Source organism: Bathycoccus prasinos (genome assembly GCF_002220235.1).
Source record: "Bathycoccus prasinos genomic : Chromosome_6".
Taxonomy (NCBI): domain Eukaryota; kingdom Viridiplantae; phylum Chlorophyta; class Mamiellophyceae; order Mamiellales; family Bathycoccaceae; genus Bathycoccus; species Bathycoccus prasinos.
In genome coordinates this window covers 656,288-679,777 of record NC_024003.1, presented here as the reverse complement: position 1 = coordinate 679,777, position 23,490 = coordinate 656,288, and the positions used below count along the sequence as shown (strand labels likewise).

The 23,490-nt window shown below is 49.4% G+C and overlaps 13 protein-coding genes and 1 non-coding gene across 14 annotated transcripts; 7 read left to right on the top strand and 7 right to left on the bottom strand.

The window, feature by feature from the left end:
- Positions 1-8: 8 nt before the first annotated feature.
- Positions 9-81, bottom strand: tRNA_Leu_CAG. Its single transcript has one exon. It is a non-coding gene; the product is annotated as a tRNA-Leu (tRNA).
- Positions 82-272: 191 nt separating this feature from the next.
- On the top strand, positions 273-2,064 carry Bathy06g03630 (predicted protein; the record flags this gene model as incomplete). The annotated part of the gene is made up of 2 exons (XM_007512542.1): positions 273-1,958; positions 2,023-2,064. 2 exons carry the CDS (start codon positions 273-275, stop codon positions 2,062-2,064), a joined length of 1,728 nt encoding a protein of 575 aa, XP_007512604.1.
- An 88-nt stretch (positions 2,065-2,152) lies between these two features.
- Bathy06g03620 (predicted protein) lies at positions 2,153-3,616 on the bottom strand (the record flags this gene model as incomplete). Its single annotated transcript, XM_007512524.1, has 1 exon — positions 2,153-3,616. The coding sequence occupies one exon, from the start codon at positions 3,614-3,616 to the stop codon at positions 2,153-2,155; it is 1,464 nt and encodes a 487-aa protein (XP_007512586.1).
- A 390-nt stretch (positions 3,617-4,006) lies between these two features.
- Bathy06g03610 (unknown protein) lies at positions 4,007-6,433 on the top strand (the record flags this gene model as incomplete). The annotated part of the gene is made up of 1 exon (XM_007512614.1): positions 4,007-6,433. One exon carries the CDS (start codon positions 4,007-4,009, stop codon positions 6,431-6,433), a length of 2,427 nt encoding a protein of 808 aa, XP_007512676.1.
- Positions 6,434-6,525: 92 nt separating this feature from the next.
- Bathy06g03600 (predicted protein) lies at positions 6,526-6,957 on the bottom strand (the record flags this gene model as incomplete). The annotated part of the gene is made up of 1 exon (XM_007512460.1): positions 6,526-6,957. One exon carries the CDS (start codon positions 6,955-6,957, stop codon positions 6,526-6,528), a length of 432 nt encoding a protein of 143 aa, XP_007512522.1.
- Positions 6,958-7,098: 141 nt separating this feature from the next.
- Bathy06g03590 (predicted protein) lies at positions 7,099-8,205 on the bottom strand (the record flags this gene model as incomplete). The annotated part of the gene is made up of 1 exon (XM_007512790.1): positions 7,099-8,205. One exon carries the CDS (start codon positions 8,203-8,205, stop codon positions 7,099-7,101), a length of 1,107 nt encoding a protein of 368 aa, XP_007512852.1.
- A 155-nt stretch (positions 8,206-8,360) lies between these two features.
- On the top strand, positions 8,361-8,654 carry Bathy06g03580 (unknown protein; the record flags this gene model as incomplete). Its single annotated transcript, XM_007512498.1, has 1 exon — positions 8,361-8,654. The coding sequence occupies one exon, from the start codon at positions 8,361-8,363 to the stop codon at positions 8,652-8,654; it is 294 nt and encodes a 97-aa protein (XP_007512560.1).
- A 300-nt stretch (positions 8,655-8,954) lies between these two features.
- Positions 8,955-10,823, top strand: Bathy06g03570 (CMP-N-acetylneuraminate-beta-galactosamide-alpha-2,3-sialyltransferase 1; the record flags this gene model as incomplete). Its single annotated transcript, XM_007512351.1, has 1 exon — positions 8,955-10,823. The coding sequence occupies one exon, from the start codon at positions 8,955-8,957 to the stop codon at positions 10,821-10,823; it is 1,869 nt and encodes a 622-aa protein (XP_007512413.1).
- Positions 10,824-10,931: 108 nt separating this feature from the next.
- On the bottom strand, positions 10,932-11,846 carry Bathy06g03560 (predicted protein; the record flags this gene model as incomplete). Its single annotated transcript, XM_007512638.1, has 1 exon — positions 10,932-11,846. The coding sequence occupies one exon, from the start codon at positions 11,844-11,846 to the stop codon at positions 10,932-10,934; it is 915 nt and encodes a 304-aa protein (XP_007512700.1).
- Positions 11,847-12,004: 158 nt separating this feature from the next.
- On the bottom strand, positions 12,005-13,105 carry Bathy06g03550 (predicted protein; the record flags this gene model as incomplete). Its single annotated transcript, XM_007512333.1, has 1 exon — positions 12,005-13,105. One exon carries the CDS (start codon positions 13,103-13,105, stop codon positions 12,005-12,007), a length of 1,101 nt encoding a protein of 366 aa, XP_007512395.1.
- Positions 13,106-13,233: 128 nt separating this feature from the next.
- Bathy06g03540 (predicted protein) lies at positions 13,234-14,163 on the top strand (the record flags this gene model as incomplete). Its single annotated transcript, XM_007512325.1, has 1 exon — positions 13,234-14,163. One exon carries the CDS (start codon positions 13,234-13,236, stop codon positions 14,161-14,163), a length of 930 nt encoding a protein of 309 aa, XP_007512387.1.
- Positions 14,164-14,257: 94 nt separating this feature from the next.
- Bathy06g03530 (predicted protein) lies at positions 14,258-17,119 on the bottom strand (the record flags this gene model as incomplete). The annotated part of the gene is made up of 1 exon (XM_007512468.1): positions 14,258-17,119. The coding sequence occupies one exon, from the start codon at positions 17,117-17,119 to the stop codon at positions 14,258-14,260; it is 2,862 nt and encodes a 953-aa protein (XP_007512530.1).
- A 605-nt stretch (positions 17,120-17,724) lies between these two features.
- Positions 17,725-21,402, top strand: Bathy06g03520 (glycosyl transferase group 1; the record flags this gene model as incomplete). Its single annotated transcript, XM_007512522.1, has 1 exon — positions 17,725-21,402. The coding sequence occupies one exon, from the start codon at positions 17,725-17,727 to the stop codon at positions 21,400-21,402; it is 3,678 nt and encodes a 1,225-aa protein (XP_007512584.1).
- Positions 21,403-21,591: 189 nt separating this feature from the next.
- On the top strand, positions 21,592-23,418 carry Bathy06g03510 (predicted protein; the record flags this gene model as incomplete). Its single annotated transcript, XM_007512607.1, has 1 exon — positions 21,592-23,418. The coding sequence occupies one exon, from the start codon at positions 21,592-21,594 to the stop codon at positions 23,416-23,418; it is 1,827 nt and encodes a 608-aa protein (XP_007512669.1).
- Between the last annotated feature and the right edge of the window lie 72 nt (positions 23,419-23,490).

The window sequence follows — 23,490 nt, the reverse complement described above, 5'->3', positions numbered from 1 at the left end:
AAAAAAAATGAGCGAGGCGAGGATCGAACTCGCGATCTTCGGTTTCGTAGACCGACGCAATATCCACTATGCCACACGCCCTTGTTGTATCATGGGAAGTTTTCTTCCCTTGCGGCACAATGTTCGGCACTGCCGATTTTAAACAGTGAAATTAGGGTTCAGAAAAAAGTACTAAAACATTTTGTGAGACCTTAAATTTTTAGTTTTCTTTTTGCATTGTCTTTAAAAGTGCTATGAAATAAAAAAGAAATGCATCAGAGAGAGAGAAACCGATGGATATGAGGAGTAACGGCGAGAACGACGACGACGCGTTGCAAAGAAGAAAGCTCTCACTACTCGTGTTCTGGCCTCACGTGCACGCGGGAACAGTTTACTTCGACAGAGACGGCGAGCTGAAGATGTCTGTCGGGGAAAAAAAGAACGATGATGACGAAGGAGAGATATCGCGAAAGGTGTTCTTTCAGGAGTACGAAAAGACGCTGTCAAAAGAAACGCAAATGGGAATGCTCAATAGTAACTTTTATCACGATAAAGGAGAAGAGGAGTTCTCGATTTTATCGCGTTTCGCGTGCGCGAGAGTGTGCGTGAGCCACGCGAAAAGAATCGATTGGGCGTGTGAAATCTTAACGAACTCTTCTTTCTCTTTGTCTTCGAATACGAAGAAGAAGCAGAAAAAGAACGAGACGATGACATCGATTCAGACGACGACGAAAATGATGTTGGAACGAATACGAGAGATTTTGGTGGGCGATGATGAATATTACGACGAAGAGGACGACGATTCAGACGACGAAGATGATGAGGATGCAACTATAAAACTGGATCCGATGGAGTTAGCGATGGCGAGGATGAGCGGGAAACGAGATGAGCGAAATCGCTCGACGAAGATGATGAAGAAGAAGAAGGAGAAGAAGGAGAAGAAAAAAGTAAGTTTGCGACGTCGCGTCCAAATAATAAACGAGTTCGATGAATACATCGCTCGAAACGGGCCAAACGGCGGGTACGCTAATTTCATCTCGTATTGCGCGTTTTGCGGGTATCCCGACGGCATCGAGCGAGCGATTGCGTATCGAAATCGTGCGAAGATACTATTTTCTTCCTCGTCGCTCTTTTATCGAGGCTGGCGATGGCTCGAGAGATTGGACGACATCGACAGAAGGTTTGATTTTTTTACCGAAACGAGCCCGAATGCTACGAATAAAGAGGAAATAGTACTTTTATTTCGAATACAATTGGCAAAGTTTATAGAAGCCGTAATGATATTAGGCGATGAAATCGAAGCGAAAGAGGAGCACGAATTAACCGTCGCCGCGTATCGTCGCAACGTGATGATGATTAATAAAAAAAAGAAGATCAGAGTGAACTCGTTAGATCAGTTATTGGAAGGCACGACGTATAGTATCCTCGCAGATAACGCGAGACGGTGGAGCACATATTTGTACGCCTACGCGACGCCAACGGTGGCGGCGTTAAAAGCGTTGAAACGAGTCGGCGAGAAAAACGAATGGCTTGAAATCGGCGCCGGGAAAGGCGTTTGGGCGAGAGCGATGCGACGGTTCGGCATTCACATCACCGCGACTGATGCGATGCCAGAAGATGGTAACGATTACCATCTCATCGAGCAAGAATCGAGCAACGAGAGAAATAGAAGTATAGTTCAAAAGATGACGCACTTGGAAGCCATTAAAAAATACAACCACCGCGCGAACGGATTGCTCGTGTGTTATTGTCCTCCAGATTCAAACATGGCTTCGACGTCTTTAAGGGCTTTCAAAGGCGAACACGTCGCCGTAATCGGTGAAGATGTGATGAACACTGGCGATGTCCAAATGTTTAGAATTCTTAACGAGCGGTTTAAAGTTCTGAAGAGAGTGTACTTACCTCAATGGATGGATACGGTGCATCATCTCACCCTTTTCTCTCGAAAAACAAAGCGCAAACGGGAGAAGAAAACAAAGGTAATACAAATCGAACGGTGTCGGCTGTGTCGATGCGATTGCAAGCTCTTTTCGACCGTCGAAGAACACGAACAGGAACATTATTTACGTTTTCTACCGCCGGTGAAAATGTGCGGCGACGAGTTGTACGAAACTGTTGCGTTGTAAAAATGAAATTGTTGTTTGTTGTTGTTGTGGGTTTAAAAAAAATAATATTATTCCATAGGCTTCGCGCCGGACTCGTCGTTTACGTCGATGGGTTCTTTCGCGTAAAGCGCTCTATACACCAACATGTATGCCATGTGATGATCGCCGCCACCTTTTAACGCTAAAATATCCTCCTCTTTTTTCGCGTGCGGCGTCTCGTCGTCGAACAACGTCCACGAATCCACCGGTTTCTTCGTCTTTTCGTCCGTGATGAAATTCTTCGCCCAGGCTGTATAGTGTCCACTATCCGCCGATCGTCCTTTGTGCGTCAAAACGGATACCAACTCGTAATGACCGGTAATATACGCGTCTGGATCGGAACTATCTCCGAACACCTCGTCCACGTTCATCTCAATCGCCTTCGCTCTCAACTTCCTCCCTTTATCCAAAACCTTCTTATACTCGTCGCTACAAAACTCGTACACGTCCAACGTGTTTGCAAACGTCACCGCTCTCAAAATCTTAGCCTTCTGTTGAATGTCCACCTTATAATACATTCGCGCGATTTGCGCGACCAAATGTGACGGCAACTTTGAAATTTTAGCGTGGCCCTCGAAAACGTTGTTCCCGATTTCCCTCGTTTCGTTCAATTGCAAACGAAACCCGTCCGCCAAATGGTTCACGTCGATGGAAATGTTACATTTCAAATAATTCACCGTATCCACTTCGCTCCTCGTCTCCCCCGTCGCCTCGCATTTCAACTCCGTCTCTAACGTGATCCCAAAAATATCCTTGACTTTCGGACACGCCCTGGCGAGCGAGTTCACGATGGACGACCAACACTCCTCCGCGTCTTGTTGCATCCACACCCCACTCCTCTCGTCTCTACCGGCAAATTGCGGGAAGACTTGTCTCAGCACCATCAAAAACCGCAACGGCATCACCATCGACTTGGACGTTTTCAATTCAACGAACAAATCTCTCGCCGCTTTCGCCAACGCCGTCGAGCCCGCGCTATTCGCCGCCGCGTCCGGGGCGCCGCCGTCGTTCTCACTCGTGCTCGCGCCACCACCACCGTTGTTCGTAGTATCCTCCTCGAACGTTTCCAAACACTCAACTAACTCCCCGACGTGGCTCAAACACTGCACGCACGAGTTCATGTAACACGTGTTCCCTAGATTCTGCAACCCCGGTCGAAACCGTTCCCCTAGCTCTGCCCCGTACTGTTCGCTTTCCGGCAGATCCTCCACGAACTGAATCTCATTTTCCGGTGCTTTCTCCACTTCTCGCGCGGAACCCATCACGAGTAACTTTTTCCCTTTTTTCACCAACTCTTCTAACCCGCACTTGGTTAAATCCGTCTCGTCGTTGATCGTTTTCCCGCCTTTTAAACCCATGATTTTAATCCGATCCGGAGGGACCGACGTCAACGAAAACAGTTGCGTTTTTAAATGCGAACCGGGTAAGGAGGTGTCCACGTCGACGGCGTAGATTTCTTTGCCCCATTTAAATTGGACGTTTTTTACGATCATCTCGAGAGAAGGTGAGAAAGTGTTTTGTTGTGCGTATAAAGTATCCCTCTGTCGTGCGCGAATACGCTCCGTGTGTGCGTAGAATGTCTCTTAAATTGTGACAGATTTTGGGGGGATTTTGAAAAGACTCGTCTGATTTTCCTTCAAAAGTACCAAGTCTTTCTCGTCGCGTTACTCCGCACGAACACACATAAAATGAGGCAAACAAAGTGCGCGAGGATGATTTGAAACGAGCGATATCGTCCGACGAAGCGCATCTCCTTTTGACGTTTTCTTTGCGAGCATCTGGATGATGATTGGCTTTTAAGTGACCTGTTGTTGTTGTGCGTTGCTGTTGTTGTTGGTAAAGAGAGACTTTGAGAGGAGACACTTTGTGTTATATAAGTCATCATGAGTGCGAACACTGGGACGACTGCGACGACGACGACGACGACGCATTTTGAGGAGGAGTGTCATCAAAATCGGTGGTATTGGAGCTTCGACGAGGAGCGACTCGCGAACGCGAGGCGTCGTCGATGGAACGATTTTTGTGGAACGATGATGAAAGAAGAGAACAACAAGAGCAACTGTTACGAAACGCAATTCGTGGCGTTTACGATGAGCGGGAAACCAGTTTGGAGTCGATTCGGGGATGTTATGAAACTTTCGTCGCTGGTAGGCGCGCTGAGCGCGATTTGCGCGGTCGCAGAAGAAGAAGAAGAGGGAGAAGAAGAGGGAGAGGTGGATGACGACGGCGAAGAAACAGTTAGTAGAGAGGGCGAAGACGCAGCGAAGAAGAAGAAGAAAGACAACAATCGGAGAGTGGGGCAGTTACACTACGTGGAAAAGAGATGTTCGTCGTCGTTTAGTGGAGCGGAGACAACCGCCAAGCTCGTCGTCGTTCGATTGGCGGTATTGCGAAAAGGCGCGTTACGGTTCGCCGCCGTTTCAAAGGATCCGCTGGACACCGAGCACGTTTTGAAAGTAAAGCTCGAGACGATATCGAAAGCGTTTACTTTCTTGTTCGGGGACGCGATTGAGATGAATTTGAGGCGAAGTAACCACCGGTTTGATCCGAGGAAGGCATTTTTTCGAGAACAAGAGGACGTGTATTTGAAATCCGTAGCGGAGAGTTGCGAGGGGGGAGACGCGTTTGCTTGCACGAGCGGAAGGTTTTTTAGAGCGCTGGCGATGAGGAAAGAGAGACGAGAGAAGGTGACGGAGGTGCTGAAAAGCTCCTTGGAGAAGTGCGGGGATCATACAAAAACGTGCTTTGCGGTTATATACACGGAGCGGAAAGGGGTCGTCGCGTACGCGTCCCCTAAAACAACCATTCGCTCGCGAGGGGTTTTCGAAGGGTTCAATGCCAACGTCGTGGGAAACCCTTCCTCGTTTGAATCGAAACGACTACGCACGGAGGACGTGTGGTATTTGATGCATCACGTGAGAACAGTAGATAGATATAAGATGAATAAGAAGCTGCAGGATAATAAAGGTACGACGAGTAATGCCACGTCGCCGCGAAAGCAAGAGAAACATTCGCGCAAGGCGAGTTTTGGAGAGGAGATTGTTTTAGCCGGAGGAGGTATCGTCGTTAAACCACCACCACCGCCACCGATGCCTTCGAGTTCATTTGCACCCGCACAGGTTACGTTGCTCGAGAAGTTCAAGCGTTCATTTTGCGAAGACGCCTACGACATGTCCATTTGTTTACCGAGCGGCGCGGAAGGCGCAAAATTCGTCTTGGCGAGGACGATGAAAATTCGTTTGAACGAAGACGAGCTCGTCGGTAAAGAGGTCGAGTACGACGACTCTAGAGTAAAAGAGAATCTAGACGATGAAACCATGTACATTTCAATCGTTTCCAAATCCGAAGATGCCGCCGCTCGCGCCCACGAGAGCATGGATGAGCTCTTCGCGCGAATGCATTCGCAAAATTTATTGCGCGACATATTTTTAGCGACACACGAACGCGAGAATGATATTGTCAATAGCATTGCACCGGCGCTGGTAAATGCCATCGCGTATGCCCCTTCGTTATCGGACGATGACGAAGAAGAACGCGAATTGGATATCGCCCTCACGGAAACGGCGAAAAGCGCAATCGCCAAGCTCGAACATTTCGTATACGCGAAACCAGAGCTCGGGCAATACCAAATAGCGGATTTTGAAGAGGAAGAGAAAAAAAAGAGCGACGGCGGAGAAAAGCGTAAACGCATACTCCAGAAATACGCGCGCATGCACGCCGCGGCGCACTACGAAGATGCAAACAGAAAGTTTCACGACGATATGTTGGAAGATATCGAGAAGAGCAAAGCGAGCGATGAAATGTTAGAATCCATAGGCAGCGACGGTGGCGTCGGTTCCTCCTCCTCGCTCTCGCCGCAGTCCTCCTCGGAGTTTCGAGGAGGAGGATTTTTCAATTTTGGCGGTTTGACTTTAAACGATGGTGGTGGTACTGCAACGACCGAAAGTAACGACAACAATCGTCTCTCTCAAATGGCTTCTCGCATACTCTCGGGGCTCGGTCGAAGCGCCAGCGGGACCAGCGACACCAGCGACGATATCAATACATCAGCAAACGAGAAGCGCAAAACTTCTTCTTCTTCTGAACAAGAAGAAGGAGAAGATGAACAAAACCAAGACGGCGATGGCGATTCTAGGACCCACCGCGTTCGGTACGAATCCGACCGAAATGGCGTCCGCATCGGGTGCTTTGGTCGAGACTTTGAACTCTTCTGTCAGTTCAAACCGAACACGTCTTGCGAAGACGCCGTCGCGACGACCAACCGTCTCTCCTCGCATCTCAAAGCGCGCGAAAGCGACATGTGGCTTTGAATATTTTGTCAATGAATCATTTCACATGCATATATGTACAACTACTAAACTACGCCTATAATCTACGCCATCTATTCTCGCATTCACTCTTTCTACGCTGGTGTGCTAACTGTTTTTACCGCTAACGCGTATCTCGGAATCGAATACAAAAACCCGCGTTCGTCGAAACACGCTAATGCGTTTTTGTGGCAGACTTTCATCCCACTCGCGTTTAAAATCTCCCTCGCGAGTGCGATGTCTTCTGTTTTCGTCAGCGCGACTTCTAACGCGGTCCAGCAATCCTTGGCACCGCCGTACGCGTGAATGGTTTCCCAAAAGATGGTTGCTTTTTTCTTCCTCTCGTCCGCTTCGTCTCCGTCGTCGTCTTCGATGGGATCGGTGTTTCGAAACGTCCACGTGCGATTGTATTCCTGAGACGAGACGGATTGAAACTGACGCCTGGCGGTGAGCTCGTGCTGTTCGTCCTCTAAAGCGCTATCGTCTGGATTTGATGAGGACGAGGAGGAGGAGAAGACGCAACCCATGGTGTTGTATAGTTTGTGTGCGTTTGTTGTTCTTTATTGTGACGTGTTTGGTGTTGGTGTTGTTGTTCCATCTAATACCTTAATGCGATAGAAAAGTCTTACACGTGAAACTAGCTACTACTGTTTAATCTATTCTACGGTCTACGAGATCACGTCGTCGTCTCTGCTCATCTCGTTTGCGTTTTTCGTAAACCCAACCGCCTCGGCTTGACCGGCGTCTTCGTTCAGCGTCTCCGCGATTTCTCGGTTCGACGGTTCGTCTCGCCACTGTTTGAGTAATCGAACGCCTCTCGCGTCGAATAAGGACCACGGCTCGGGGTACCTTCGAACGAGCGTACCTTCGATGCCGGCGGCGGACCGCGCGCGTCTGCAGGAGTACACTTTCTCCCACCTTTTTTCTTCTCCGATTGTGTCGGTCGCTAAATACTCTTTGGCCTCTTCTCGCAAGCGAAACTGCCACGGTTGACCAACCTTCTCTCCGTTACCGCTCCAAAATCCATTCACGACGACTAAAAAATGTTCTCGTTCGTTCACCACGCGTTCGCCGTACTCTCCTCTCAACAAGTTCAAAAAGAATGGCACGATGGTCGTATCGCTCGGGTGCGCGACGATCGACATGTCCTCCGTCGCCGTCCACAAACCCATCCCTTCGGCGTCTTTATCCAACAGTCCCAAATATCGAAACGCGTACCCGCTCAACATGGTTTCGACCACAATTTTCGTCTTTGCCAATCGTTCCGACATGCCACCGGACCAATCGCTCGCTTGGCCGTGTAATCCCAGCCAAACGATTCGGTCGTCTTCGGATTCTCTCGGAAGCGGGAGTTCCACTCGCACTCGTTTCGTCGATACGACGTCCCTTTTGGCACTTCTGTTCTCTCGTAAATATCTCAGCACATTTCTGGCTTCAATCGCGGCTTCTGAGCACGTTCTCGGCGGCAGCGATGTTTTGTTCGCGCTCGTCGTAAAGCTTGCGCCGCTTAAAGTCGAAGAAATCTTCCTCTTTGATGCTTCCTCTCCTTCTCCCGTCTGAATCGTCGTCGTTAAAGTCGTCTCCTCGTTCGATGACGACGACGCCAACACGCTTGAGTTGTTGTTCTTCTTCCTCCTCCTCCGTCGGATAAAACTCTCAGCATTTGCTCTCGTTTTCGAACGCGATCGCAGAGAAGGACGAGGAGGAGGAGGAAAAAGACGGTCAGCGGTAGGATGAGAAGAAGAGGTCGTCCGAATCGTCGTCGTCGTCGTCATCCTCGCGACGTAAACTCCCCGCTTTTAAAGTGATGATGCGATGGTTTTCCCGGGGAGAAAAAGATACGCAAAATTGGATAGATATTTGCATCACTTTAATACGCGCGCTTTACACGCACTCTACTTTACGCACGCGAGAAACACACGCATAAATAATGTTTTCCTTCTCTGCCGCCGTGACACCGTCCACCGCTCTTTTTTCTGCGTCCTCGAAGAAGGGAAAGAAAACGAACGCGAAACGCATCATCGTTTCCATGGCAACCGTGGACGGGGAAAAAAAGAGCGCAACAAAGGAAATGCCCGACCGTGGCTTTTGGAGCGCTTTAGCTCCGGACGGGGAGAAATCCGCCGACGATTACAACAAGTGGAAAGCTGAACTCATGGAGAAGAAACGGAAAGCGCAAGAGGAGGCGGCGAAGAAGCCGAAGAAGTTTCTCGGTTTGTTTTAATGCGAACGCTTTATCACACACGTCTTGCGCTCTGATCTCTTCACTTCTTTACGCTCTACTTTAGCACGCGTTGCGCTCTCATCTCGTCAGCTTTTCTTTTCCCTCTCTCTCTCTCTCTCTATCGAGAGTTGACGTCAAAAGCAGTCGCAGGGAGAGATATTCATTTTTGTTCCTTAAACTCTCTCTCTCGCTCGACGTAAACGACGAGAGTTGTGCGTTCTTAAATGCACATTTTTACTTCCCCGCACACACGTTAAAGCGGTGATGACACGATGATGATGTTAAAATGAAAAGAAGACGATGAACGTAAACGCGACGCGGAAATGGCTGATTGCATTCATGCTGTGCGTTTTTATCGTTCGCGTGACGAAGACGTTAAAACAACCTTTGTCGTCGCTGTCGTCGTCGCCGATGAAGAAGAAGAAGACGATTCAGACGACAAAGAGGAAGACCAACACCAACACCTTTAAGAAAGGCGTTGCAACAAAAACCAAAAGTCACACGGATGTTTCGAGCATTGAAACGCACGCGCTCGAAACCACGGAAGAGATACGAGCGAGAGTTAAGGTGAACGCGCTCGGTCTCGGCGAAACTTCGTACGCGTCGAATATGATCGCCTCGAACGTGACGTGGTTCGATCGAGCGTACGTGAAGGAAAAGTTGGATTACGAAAGATTCGTAAAGTGTAGTAGTAGTAGTAGTAGCGCAGGAGATGAAGGTGTAATTCTTCCAGACGTGACGGATGTGGAGAACGTGACGCCAGATAGGATGAAAAGAAAAGTGACGCTATCGTGGATGCCGACGGATGAGATGCGCGGTTTAGACGTGGAAATGAAAATGGCTTTAGGAGAGAATAATGGCGGGATGGAAGAGGAAGACGAAAACGCTTCGGATGAACAACAACAACAACAAGTGCTCACCGAAGAAGAGCGCAAGAAAAAAGTACAACAACGACGCGTGGCTAAGCTCGCGAAAGCAGCGGCGGTGGAAGCGACGACGAGAGCCGAGAACGATCCAAGAGGGTTGTCCACGAATTGGGGACGATGTGCCGTCGTCGGAAATTCGGGGTTGCTGCGATTTTCAGAGTATGGGAAAGCTATCGACTCGCACGATGTGGTCGTACGCATCAATCAAGCGCCAATTCGAGGGTACAGTCGACGCGTTGGATTAAAAGTCACCCACAGAGTCTTCAATCGACTTTGGACGCGAGCGTATTATCTCTCTCCGTCTAAACTAAAACGAACGAACAAAGAGAAGGAAGAGGAACTGAAAAAGATGAAATCGAGGGATCCGTCCAAGGCGCGACACGCCATGCGCCAGTTTAAATCGAGTTCTTTTAAAGGTAAAACTCCGTGGGAAAACAACGCTTTAGAAGATAACGTGGCTATTATCATCACCAGAGCGAGTTTAAAAGAGTTTGGTTTGTTGGCGAACCAATTTAAGAAGTATCGTCCGGACGTGCTTCCTATTCGCCTCTCGTCCAAAGCTACCACCATGTCTTCGAAACCGTTGATGGCATACAGAGAAAAGTTATGCAAGTCTGGCTTTGGACCGTATCGTGGATTAAACGTTCCTTCGTCTGGTTTTGTTGCCGCGTATGCCATGTTGAGCTCTGATTTGTGCAAATCCTTGGACGTGTATGGCTTTGGCGTCGAAGGTATGGCGCAGGCGTCCAAAGGATTACAAACGCGCGCCGGGGAGGTTCTAGATCGAACAAAAGTTCAAGAGTTAACGAATAGCAACAAAAACGTAACGATGTCGTATCATTATTTCAAAGGTTTAGGCGCGCGAACGGAAGGGAACGACGTACACTCGTTCGACACCGAGGAGAAAGCCTTCGAGGCGTACGGAAGAGGGAATTTTTTGACGTTTTGTAAATACGATTGGAAGAATCCAAATAGCGAGAGGAACTGGAATTGCGGATGTCGCTTTGCGGACGTGAACGAGTGCAAACCATACTCGATAGGCGGTGACGACAAAAGCGATGGTAGTTATGATTATGATTTGGGGACTACCGCCGATCTAGACTGTCGAAAAGGTGTCGATTGTACGGCGGCGGAAAAAGAGCTCCTGAGAGGCGAATTCGAAAGAAATCAAAAGCTTCCGTCCGCAGACGACGACGACTCGGTGAACGACGACGACGACGATGACGACGACGCAAACTCGTAGTATAAAGTATAGTCATTTTAGCCACATAGCGCATATTTAGGGCACGTGCTAGCATTTCTTATTGTTTAAATACAAAATCTAGGAAACGATGGAAGATTCTTCTCCCCGCTACCGCTTTTGCTCTTCTCCAATCACGCTCGCGCTCCCGGTTATCGGACACGGTACCCCAAATCTCGCACAATTTACGTACGTGAACATCTTTGCTCTATCCACCGCGCCTTCGACTGAATCTAACGCCGGTCTCACCACCAACTCGAACTGTTCAGACGTTCCCGCCTTGTCCTCCTTAAAATAATAATCAATCACGTACCTAACTTCCTCGTCTCCTCTTTCAATCCACCAATCGTGCCTATCGAACGGCTTCCCCCCGCCCATCAAATACCTCGCCCACGCTAACGGCGACAAATCGTCAGGCCTGCCTCGAAACCGAACCAACTTCGGCCCGTCGTCCTCGTTCGCTCTCGGATGTAACTTCTCCCACGTCACGACGCGGTCCCACGTGTCTTCGTTCATCGCGTTGTGCACGGACACCACCGTCGCCACGTCGTTTTCGTCCACATCCTCCGCTTTCCCTTTCCTCACCAGCGCGTTATAAAACATCTGCGCGGACGGATATTGCCACGTTGTACTACCACTTTCTCTGCCGCCCGATTTAGGTATCTTGGACGCTTCTCTGTCCGTGCTCAGGGCGACTTTCTGCCCAGGCGCTCGTTTCTGGTTCGCCTCCGAGGGCATGTTATTCCTCGGGTCCAAGCGACCCAGAAACCGAAATCCACCTTTCCCTTCGGAGGAAGAACCACTCCTTACGTTCGTATTCGAAGAAGACGACGCGGAAGGGTTGTCGTCCACTCTTTGATTGTACACGTTGTAGACGCCGAATTTGGAATTGTTGCGCACTTCCTCCGGTATCGGACACTCCGAGGAGGAAGAGGAATTCTTCATGAACTCTTTCCCGCTCGCACACGGGGGACCATCGTTATCAGGTAACGGTGGTTGGTTGGATTTAGACGCGACGTTTCCCATTCTCAGAAGCAGTAAGAGTAGACAACAACAACGCAAAAGATGTGATGATAAAAAGTGACGATGATGAGAAGAGGTTGTCTGTCTGACTGTTTCCCGAGAAAATACAGATGTCACGCGTACGAATGATAATGAATACAAATGGCTCTAATAAAACTACTTTACTTCTTCCTACGACTAGCGTTGCTATTAGTGTTGCTTTTCCTCTTATCTCCTCCGGAACCTTTCTTTTCGTTTTGGACCTTGGTGAACCGAGTCGTTCTCGCTTTTTTAATCGTTTGGTCCTTCGCGATTTCCTCCGCGAACGTCCTCCCTTTCTCTTTCTTCGTCAAGCGCGCGGAGTGGAAATCTTGCGCGGCTTCGACGACCGTGCCTATGGAAAAGTGCGTCGGGAGCTTCCTGGTGTCCGCGTTTTTATAAAACCTTTTGGGGTCGAACGCGCCTCGCAACTTCAACGTTCGCATGTCCCTCTTCAACTCCGGAGTGTACTCCGCGGCGGGTAAATCGAACCACCCTTTCCCGGCGCTTTTCCGCGTCGTCTTCGCGACTTCTCTGTTCGCCTTTTCTGGCATCATCGGTGCCACAAACAACCCGGCGCCTTCCTCGTGCATCTTCCTTCTCTCAAACGCGCCGCCTTGCGCCTCCGGGTCTCGCTTCTTCATCTTCGTCCCTTCTTTCTTCCTCTGAATCGATTTCCCGTCGTTCGGTAAAGCTTTCAACAATGCGCCTCGTTGATGCGTTTCGACGCTTCGCTCTTTCTCTTTCGCTTTTTCTTTCCTTCGCTCCAACATTTGATTCCTTTCCTCTTGTTCGTCCACGTCTCTCTGTAACGACGGCATGTCCGGTTTCCAGTTCTGGTACACTTTTTTCCTCAGCTTTCGTAGAAACGTTTCGTCCGAAGCCGAGACTTCTTCTTTGTCTCCCTCTTTATCTCTCCGCTCGATTTCCTTCTTCACTCGTTGTCTCGCCAGAGACGCTCTCATGCCTTGCGCGATAATCATCGCGAACTTTGTCCCCTCGTGGCCGGTTAAATCGTCGTCGTCGTCTGCGTCGTTCAGTACGTCGTCGTTCTCCAATTCTTCGTCGTCGTCGTTCTCGCTTTTCTTTGTCACCGCGAGTATTTTCTCCACGATCTCCTCGTGCGTCAAAGACTGCATCGCTTCCAACTCTTCGCACATCTTTTCAGACATCGCTTCAGTCGTCGTTAATTCTTCTTCTTTCTCTTCTTCTTCTTCTTCGTCTTCTTCTTCTATGGAGACCATTATTATCTCGTCTTCTGAATAAACCTGTATGGAAAAAACGCCGTTTTTTTATGAGGATTTTCCATTCGAATTTTCCATTGAAAGACGCGCAGAGAGATAGAGTTTACGCACCATAAGTGAGCAAAATCATGACGACTTTAACCTGTGCGCCTAGTTTGTGTCGTGTTTCTCCTTCCTGGCGAGTTTTTAGTCCCGAAAAGAGAAGAAGTACTTTAAGAGCGGAGTTTTCATCATCATCCTCAATAATAACATCATCCGACGGGGACGAGCACATTTCCAATCAGATGCATTCACCGTTTGCACGGGAAACATCAAACCTCGCAATCGGCTCCAAAAAAAACCTCGCAATCATCGGCGGGAGAGGATGCGGGAAATCCTCAATCTGCAGGCGCTTATTCGCGCACGACAAGAGGTTTAAACTGCTCTCCTTGGACGATTTAATCGTCTACGAGGAGTCGAAATCTATTCCCGAAATCGTGGCCGAGAACAGTTGGCAGTACTTTCGAGAGGTGGAATTTCGATGTTGCGCGAAAGCCGCCAACGCGTTTTCGGAGTTCACTCTGATCGATTGCGGAGGTGGAATATGCGTGGATTTAGACGAGGAAACAGGAGAGGAGATATACTCGGAGAGGAAAGTGAACGCGTTGAAAGAAACGGCGATGATTGTGTACATTAAAAGAGACGCGGACTATTTAGCGAGTAAAATAGCCGGCGACAGCAATCGACCGACTTTGAGCGAGACGAACTCGTTTAAAGAAATCATGGAGAGAAGAGGACCGTGGTACGAAAGAGCTGCGGATTTGATCTTGGATGGGAGTTTAGAGAGCGGTAGTGGTAGTAGTAATGAGAATAATAAGAATACGAATAACGAAACGACGGCGTTGGTGAAGAAGAAGAAGATCGGGAAGGAGATATTGCGTTACTTCTACGCCAAAGCGGGCGTCGAACCTTTGGATGTCGCCGGTTTCTACGAGATTGGTGGTGCAGGCTCCGTGGAAAGTTTGAGGAATGCGGGGAAAAACAGATGGATTTCCGAAGAAGATGAAATCAGAATGTAAAAAAACAACTCGATATAATATATTGCGCGTGCGCGTTTGTGTCTTTAATAATATTCATAAACACCTACCAGTACTCTACTACTACTCTATTATTTTACGGCCTCAAAGAACTGTCGATTCGAGTCATTGCGCGCGGCTTTACCACGTGCATCGGCGACGACGGTTGACTGTTTCTCGGACTTTCACCAAAATGGTTTTTCGAGCTCCCGCCAATCAAGAATCTCGGCGAATACGCGTCGTTTCTGCCTCCTTCGTCGTCCGAGGAATTCACGTCAACGTACGAGTCCGGACCGTCGATAATAACGTCTGGATTTTCACCAACCAACCACATCAACGGTTTCGGCGGCGAGTGTTCGGTCGGATCGTTTTCAATGATTTCCAAAGCTTCACGTATTTCGCGTTCGCTTCGGTTCGGGAACATGGCAATCCAATCCGAGCGTTTTAAAACGAACGAATCGTCTTTACCTTCCGTCTCAGAGAGGAGCCAACGTACTTCGCGAAGTTGTTCCGCGGTCCACGGACGTTCGTCTCCGATGTCTTCTCTTTCGTTTGCAAAATGTTCGACGTCGATCCATCGGACGAAACCCCCTTTGTTCTTCCACCGCTCATCCGTTTCAGCTTCTAAAATAGCCTCGCGCACTTTGTTAAAAGGAGTTAAATTTTTCAGTATTGCCCTCGGCGAGGACGGCGGATCGGCGCGAGCGTCGGTTTCCTTGATTTCCTTGGCGCGTTTATTACTCGCACCGCCAAACTTCATCGCGCTATCGACCGCCATTGTCGTCCTTGCTGCCGCTGAATTGCTCGTTTTATTATTCTTTTTCTTGCTTGCTTCTTTCTCCATGCTTTTTGTTTTCTTTTCTATTATTTCCGCGATGTCTTTTTCATCCGCCGGACAACCAGGCCACGGCCCCGGGTGCAACATGCGCGTTCTTTGCGTCAACGTCTCCGCGTCGAATTCGTATACGGGAACGTTCGACGTCGTCACGACGTGCTTTCTTCTCGGTAAGTTGTGCGCGTGTAAAAACCTTAACGATGCTCTCGAAATGACGTCGTGCACCTCGGATCCGCCAACTGCAATCATACCTAACAAGCGCGTCGTCAACGGTGCCACCATGGCTAAATCCGTATAATCAAAGTGCATAGTTTCCTCAAGAACGGCTTTGTAACAGACACCGGAAGGAGGCGCGTATTCAAAATCGTCGTCGCCGCTGCGGTCATCTCGACTGTTGCGACCGAAAAACTCGTAATCGGATTCAGCGAGCGAATCGGCGATGGAAACCGATGAAAAGGAATGCTTCATCATCTGGTCGTTGAGGAACGAGTTCGATCGCGAGTGTCGGCCTCCTCGTTCTATTGCGTTGCTACTTGATGGATTACTAATATTGAGCGGTGGCAACGGCGGGCGCCCCGTTCGCGAACACGCATTCTCAACATCATCATCGTCGTCGTCGTCGTCTCGCTCATCCGTCGTCGATACGTCCACAAAGTCAATCGCTTTCGGTTGTGGCAACGCAGACGAGGTCCCGTTATCGATGCTGTTATCAACATCCTCACCTACTCTCGCGCACTGCGGTGCTGTGGCGAGCGCTAACATAGAACTCGAGTAATCGTTTTCGATACAAAAGATGTCGCGATTGCCTAGAAACCTGGGCGCCTCGAACACCAACAGAGGTACCGGGATACCTTTTTGAACAACCGATCGGCCCATCGGCCACATCCACGGGTCTAACATAATCACGCTCGTCACTCGCTTATCTAACTGGGCGAACATCCCGCTCGCGGCACCTCCAAACGAATGGCCGCACGCGGCAATTCTCGTATCGTCCATGGTATTATACAACGGGTCCTCTTTGTCTTCGTTCAATTCGAGCAATCGATCGAGCACAAATTGTAAATCTAACGTTCGATACTTCAAATGTCGGTGTCGAAACTTCCACCACATTTTTGGACGCATCTCTTCCGGTTGGTCGTACCCACGAAAATCAGCGGAAGAACCGTCTGGGTATAACACCAAAGCGGCATCGTGCGGATGATCGGCGGCGACGCAAATGTGGCCCCAACTCGCGAGTTCTTGTAATAAAGCTGAATTCTGTTCCTTCATGCCTGAAAAGGAGTGCGAAAAGACAACAATTGGGAATTTCCCGGTTATCTCGTCCGCGTAGGAACCTTCCGGGTGAGGCTCTGTGGCCACGTGCGGCGTATCGCTCGCTTCCATGCGCACCAATCGAAAATAGTTTACCACCCATCCGGGCGCCCAAAACGAAATGGCAATCGCCCTCGCTAAATCCGGGTCCAGCCAATTGATTTTCTTATTTCGTTTCTTTCTCGTACTTTTGTTCTTATTGTTCTTCTCCTCCATCTCTCGCATCTTCTCCTCTAACTCCGCCGGGTACCAGATATCCGCCATCAACTTCCTGTGTTCCGGCAACTTCTTCCTCCTCGGATGGTCCGGTCGAATCCACGACTTTCTCGTCGTATCTTCCCAATAAAACCGCCTCTTACCAACCTTATGCGGTCCAGTCGGTTTAGGCATACGAAACACCGGTATAAACAATCCCGCAAACACGCTACTAAATGCCGTCGCGAACCCGATGACCGAACTCGTCTTCCGAACGACGTTCGGCACTCTCGTTTTCAGCTTCGCGTCCAACGCGTCCACCAACACGGTCAAACCGGTCCCTACATACGCCGGGACGACTTGCCACCGAGTGCCATCTAACCGCGCTTGCACTAAAACCACGCAGGCTGGAAATAATCTGTTGCCTAAAATGCGTTTCTTTGTATCGATTCGTTGTTCATCCGCGCCGGCGTTCGGCAAAGAGGAAACAGAGGATTTGAACGCCCTTTTCGCCGATATCGTCGAGGCGACCCACAAGAGTGGTTCCAAAGGCCTGTTCAAAGGATTCCGCAAGAAATGGAACAGTTTTATCGCGACTTTGAACACTTGCGCGACCATTTTACTCCTCCTTTTTCTTCCCGTGCTCTGTTCTCTCGCAGTTTCTTACGCGCGTTGAAGATGATGATGAAGCCGTTATGTATTAAACAATTGGAATATTAAGAAAGCGTTTATGTTTCCTCAAAAGAAGCAGACAGAGATGCACACACACACCTCTGGACAGACAGACAGACAGACAGACGGAGAATTTGGAGAATATAACAAAACGAGCGGAGTATGTGTGTGTTTAATGTATCAGTACAAACGCGTCAATATGTGCAGAGATGTGTGCGCTCTTTTTCTTGAGAAATTGAGAACCTCTTTTCTTAAACCCTACACCCTAAACACTCAGAGGCAACTTTTCCGCCCCTCAAAATCTCTTCACAGAGAAAGAGAAAGAGAAAGAAGATGACGATTCAGACGACGGTCAGTTCGCTTTTAGGTGTTTTTCTGCCCCGAACGAGAAGGAGTACCTTTTTTTGAACAGAGCAGCATTAGCGAAAGCACAGAGCTGATTTAAAGCTAAAGAGGAGTTTAGCGGATTGATTCTTAGGGAGATTCGTGGTCCTCTTGGAAAGAGAAAGACGGATATATCTCGCAACATGCTCTCGTCTCCGAAGAAGAAGATGTTCCCGTTTCGAAAGAGCAGCACTAATAACAACAGCAACAACAACAACTCTTCGACGACGAGCTCGAGTTCGACGGGGGGGCGAAAAACCTCCGCGAAGAAGTTTCAGAGAATCGCCAAGTGCGTGACGAGGACAACCTCTCTGGTTGTCCTTTTGCACGTGTTGTTTTTGTTCTTATACGCCACGGTGTACCGCTCGCGAAGCCGACATCACTTACATTCGAACATTCCGGATTTGTTGAGACCGGACGAGACGTTTACGACGAGCGCGAGACGGTTGACGTGTAAATTGACGTTCGGGGATCGGAGCGGGAGAGGCTTTAGCGACGCGACGAACAGGCCGTTCGATCCGATGCCGAGCGGGAGCGTGATGCCGTTTAGCGGCGCGTTCGGGAGCGTTGGGTTGGAAAGAGATACGAACGCGAGAGCGAAAGGGAACGGGATGGGCGGGATGAGTAGTAGTCAAGGCGGTGATGGTTCTAGAGTTTTCGCGCCGCCTCCACCGACATCGTATTCTCCGCCTCTTTCTCTCGATACCGGTTTGAACGCGACGATCGATACGCTCATTTTTCCGACGCTCGGAGCGATGGAGGGAATATCGAGCTCGACGAGATCATCTTCTTCAAACAAGAAGAAGAAATATAGGAGTAAGAAGAATGCCGCTAAAGAAGATTTGAACGTAGACATGAAGGTAGTGTATAGTGAAGGGAGCGAACGTAGTAGTAGTGGGAGGATCGGGAGTAGTAACAAGAGGAAAGAAGAAGAAGAAGAAGAGGAAGAAGAAGAAGCGAGCAGCGACGACGACAGATTATCTTCATTTCTTGCCGGCGCCGGGAACACGAGGAATTACGGAAGCATTCCTTCGGTCGCGCAATACGCATCGAGAGTGTTCATTTTAACCGGCATTTCTGCCTGGCAAACGAACGCGGTGGAACTCGCGGAGCATTTTTTGATGCACTACGTGACAAAGCACGAGATCCCCGCGAGGCACGTATTGTGCGTCATACAATCGCGCTCAAATAACGTGGATGCTGAGCTCGTGAGTCAAATCCAAGACGCGTTCTTACGATATGGCGCGTTCACGGATGTTTACGAAGGCGACGCGCTCCTGTACTCCGTCGCGGCTGCGCGATTTGAAGAAAAGCTAGCGCTTGCCGTGGACGAAGACGATTGGATAGTCGCGGTAGATTTAGACGAACATCTCGATACACCGCACGATGAATCTATAGCGCGATTTCTCGCACGCGCGGACGCTTTAGGATTTAATTTAGTCAACGGAAAATGGATAGATAGAGTAGCAGAGGATGGGAATTTAAAGACGGTGTCGCCTACGCAAACGTTGGACGCGCAGTTCCCTCGTCAGTGCTACATCGGACCGACGTGCGACGTGAGAAGAAACCCAACGCACAGAATATTTGCGAGCGATGCGCCGTCGAAGAGATTAGAAGCTAAACATTTGATCAAGTTTCCGACCCCTAAGATGCGTGCGGGTTCGGCGACATCAAATGAACCGACGCCTTCTTCCTTCTCGTCCAGTCGTCGGCGTTTGATGCGCGCATTGTTTGCCACAGATGGTGCTACGTCTTTATCAACAACACAACATCAACAACACAATCATAATAAAAGACGAAAGGTTCCGCGAGCGTTACTCAACGTCATCGCACACAAAGTTTCCTTCCCAGTGCTTGACGTTCGAGTGTTGCACGACTTTGCCATCGACGACGTCATTTCAGCGTCGTTACCGTCTGTGCATCACGAAAAAGTCTATCCGGTGCCGTTGAAAGTTCAACACTATCAGTGGCACGATTTGGCACATAAGCAAATGAAGGTCGCAGCGGCTGGCTTCGAAAGATGCGACCAACTAAAACATGGCGCCGCTAAAGTTGCCAAAAATTTGGCACGAATTCTGAGCTCGTATTGGCGAAACAAGTTTAGCGCGCGCAAGTTTGGCAAGCACAATTTTAATAATCGCGACGATCTTAGTAATGAAAACAGCGAGCACTCGAGTAATTTGCCGGCGAATAGCCTGCTACAAATCGTATGTCCTGGAATCGCGTGTGGATACGAGTCACGAGATATTCGACGCGTGGCAATCGTAACCTCGGTTTGGGAACACGTCGACGGCGTTTCGCGAACGATGAAACGCGTCGCGGAATATTTGAGAGAGCGAGACGATTCAGAAGTTATGGTTGTATCTCCTGACTTGGCGAAAGATGATTACCAGATTAATCAACGCGAAGAGGACGAAGACGAGGAAGACGAAGAAGGTGAGCATACAGATCCTTACAGTACTCTCGATCCAGCCGACCGAGAAAGAATCTTAGTCACTCCAGTTCCCCACGTAGCCGTTCCAGGCAGAGCCGAATACAAGATGTCCGCGCCGTTACAAACTGCGCAAAAAACCATTTTAGATGCGTTCGACCCGAAAGTTATTCACGTTGCCGCACCAGATGTTCTCGGACACTCCGCGGTGGAATGGGCGAGAAAGCGCGGCGCGTGTTCGGTGTGCTCCTATCACACGGCTTTTGACACGTACTTGCAATATTACCACGCAAAACTGCTGGTTCGACCGATTCGACAGATGTTGTCGCAGTTTTATCGATCGTGCGATGTTGTTGCAACACCTTCGTTCGCGGCTGCGGAACACTTAGAGAAAATGGGAGTGCCGTTTTCAAAGTTGGGTTTTTTCCCTCGCGGTGTGAACGAGAAGATGTACAATCCGAGCATGCGAGATCGACAGTATCGCATCGACAAGTTCGAAATCGACCCTTCTCGAGAACATGAAACGATCGTTATTTTGTGGGTGGCCAGAACCGTTCGCGAAAAAGGTTTAATGGCGTTTTGTCGCACCATCCGCGAACTCGATACGCGCGTTAACGACGCGTTACCGCCGTTCAAAGTTGTGGTCGCTGGCGACGGACCGGATTTACCCATGGTTCGAAAAGAACTCGCGAATATCAAAAACGTCGTCATCTTGGGCCATTCTGGCGGTTTGTCGTTATCGAAAACTTACGCTGGAGGTGACATATTTTTCTTTCCTTCGAGAACAGAAGTCATTCCAAACAACATCATCGAAGCAATGGCGAGCGGGTTACCGGTCGTGACCGATAACGTCGGCGTTAATCGCGCCATCGTTGACGACGAGAAAACTGGTATTTTGATTTCGACTACCTCGGCGGACCCGGTGTCTTCGGATATAAAAAATTACGCGGACGCCATCGAGTCGCTCATGACAGACGCCGTAAAAAGAAGACAAATGGGAACAAACGCTCGCGAATCCACGTTTGGTTTAACTTGGGACCGGACGTTCCGAAGTTTGCGTCACATCTACGATCGGTGCCGTCCTGGTTTACCTTACAGCCGCGAAGATGACGGAGACGAAGACAAAGAGGAGGAGGAGGAGGAAGAGGAGGAGGAGCAAAACGGCGACGAAGGAAAAGACGGGAAAAAGAAGAGGAAGAAACCGTACCAACGCGACGTCATCGTCGACCCGAGCGCGCCCAAATCCTCCTTAATCTACCGACTTTCCAAAGGCATGCACGGCGGTTTCGCGCGTTCTCGAGAAGCCGCCGCGAACGACGACAAAGAAGACGAAATCGAACGTTTGCAAGCGTTGCAAGCCGCCGGGTTCGCCGGAAACGTCGTTTTAGACGGCGACGAAAACAACGATCACTAGAATAGTAGTTGTAGTAATAGTAATAGTAGTAAAAGAAAAAGAAGCAGAAAGAGAAAGGAAGTTTGCGAGACCGAGTGAATGTTGCGCGCTTGCGTTTTCTCGTTCGAATACTTTTGATTTTTCAACGTGCAGCCACGTCGTCACTTTTCGTCGTCGCCAACCATTTCCTTGTAACTTTTTCTTTAAACCATGACGACGAGTACGGCTCGTCTTCATTACCTCTCCTTCAGGCAGTCGCACGATTACCGAGGGGGGTGTTCAAAAGTGATGATGAATAAAAGACCTCCTCTCGCGTCCTCGTCCGGTCGTCGTAAACTTCGTTATTCATCATCAAACGGTTGCTCTTGTTCGGCGGCTTCGTCGAATGTGGAATTCGATTACGTTTCCACTTCGAACGAGAACACCATAAACACCACGAACGATTTCACGCCGTCTCGAGGCAACGCCATCGTCGTTGGCGCGGGGCCCGCGGGTGCTTTAACCGCGATGAGTCTCGCCCGAGCTGGCTTTCAAGTGGACGTGTTCGAACGAAGAGGACCGAGTTCTCGTTTGCCTTCACAAGGGTTGGTGAATACCGGCGTGGCGTCCTCGAGGACGTATAACATCGTTCTGAACCAAAGAGGCGTGGCGGCGCTGAGAATGCACGGCGTGGACGTGGATTCGTTTGGCGTGAAGTTAGCCGGGAGCGTGAGACACGAGCAGAAAGGATTTAAACGACCGCTGAGGAATCCGTTCTTTTTGTTCAACTTGAAGAAACGGACGAAGATTGGGAACGTGACGAGTCGGTCGACGAACGCGTTCAGTGGGTCGATTTCGATTAACCGAAGCGTGTTAGCCGCGGAGATTCAAAAAGCCGCCATTGAACGATATCCGACGCAGATTACGTTTCATTACAACAAACAAATTTTAGACGTACCGGGAGGGACTTCGATTGATTTGAAGAGCAAGAAAGTTGTTTTTGAACGTTTCGAAGGCGAAGACACGTGTCCGTTTTTGAGCGAAGACGAGGATCCGAACGAGACGCGACGGTACGATTTATTAGTCGGCGCGGATGGCGTGAACTCGGAAGTTCGCAGAGCGATGGAGATTTTCCACGACCAAACGTTTACGGTGAAGAAACACGTGGACGGCATGCAATATAAATCAGTCACGTTGCCGGTCATCGGCGGATGGATTGGCGAAGAAGCGGCGGAGAAGTGGAAGAAATCGTTCCACACTTGGCCGAGAGGTTTGAACTCGTTGTTAGCGCCGCCGAATCCGGATGGTACGTTGAGTGGTGTTGTCATTTTGCCATCGCTAGCAATTAGTAAGAACGCGAAATGGAGTTGGGATAACATCACGGCGCCGCAAGAAGTGCAGAAAATGTTTACCGAACTCTTCCCGAACGCGTTTGGTGGCATGTTGCCGCCGCAGATTTCCACGTCCTTGGCGAATCAGAAACCGGCAAACGGCGGAACGACTCTTTTTTGTAGCCACTTAGCGATGCCTGAATCAAACGTTGTTTTAGTTGGAGACGCAGGCCACGCGGTTTGGCCGTCTTTAGGACAAGGCGCGAACGTGGCTTTAGAGTCCGCGGCGTGTTTAGGCATCGCTTTGGAAGAGATCGAAGACACGAAAGAAGCCATCGAGACGTTTGATAAGTTGCGAAAACCGCAAACGGACGCGTGTGGAAGACTCTCCATGGCTGGGTTTGGCGGGACGACAAATAGAACTGCGGCGTCGTTTTGGTTTGTGTTACGCGTATCGACGTTGATGATTTTAAGTAAACTCATTCCGGCGTCGAAAGTGCCGATCATCGGGTTCGCGCCGCCGGCGATTTTTAATTTAGGTAGTCCTGATTACACGTACGACGAGATCGAACGGACCATGCGCATCGAAGGTTTGCGCTTATCATTCATGGTGGTTTCGTTTTTTGTTTTGTTAGGTTTAAGCTTTTATTACGGAGGGATGCAACCGTTAGTGAAGAAAAGCTTAGCGTGGTTCTTGAGTGGACGTTTCTTTGGCGGAGGCGCGTAACCGGGAAAAGAAAGATGAGCGAGATCTCCTCGTCGTGTATTATGTTACTTTATATTTATATATATATATATT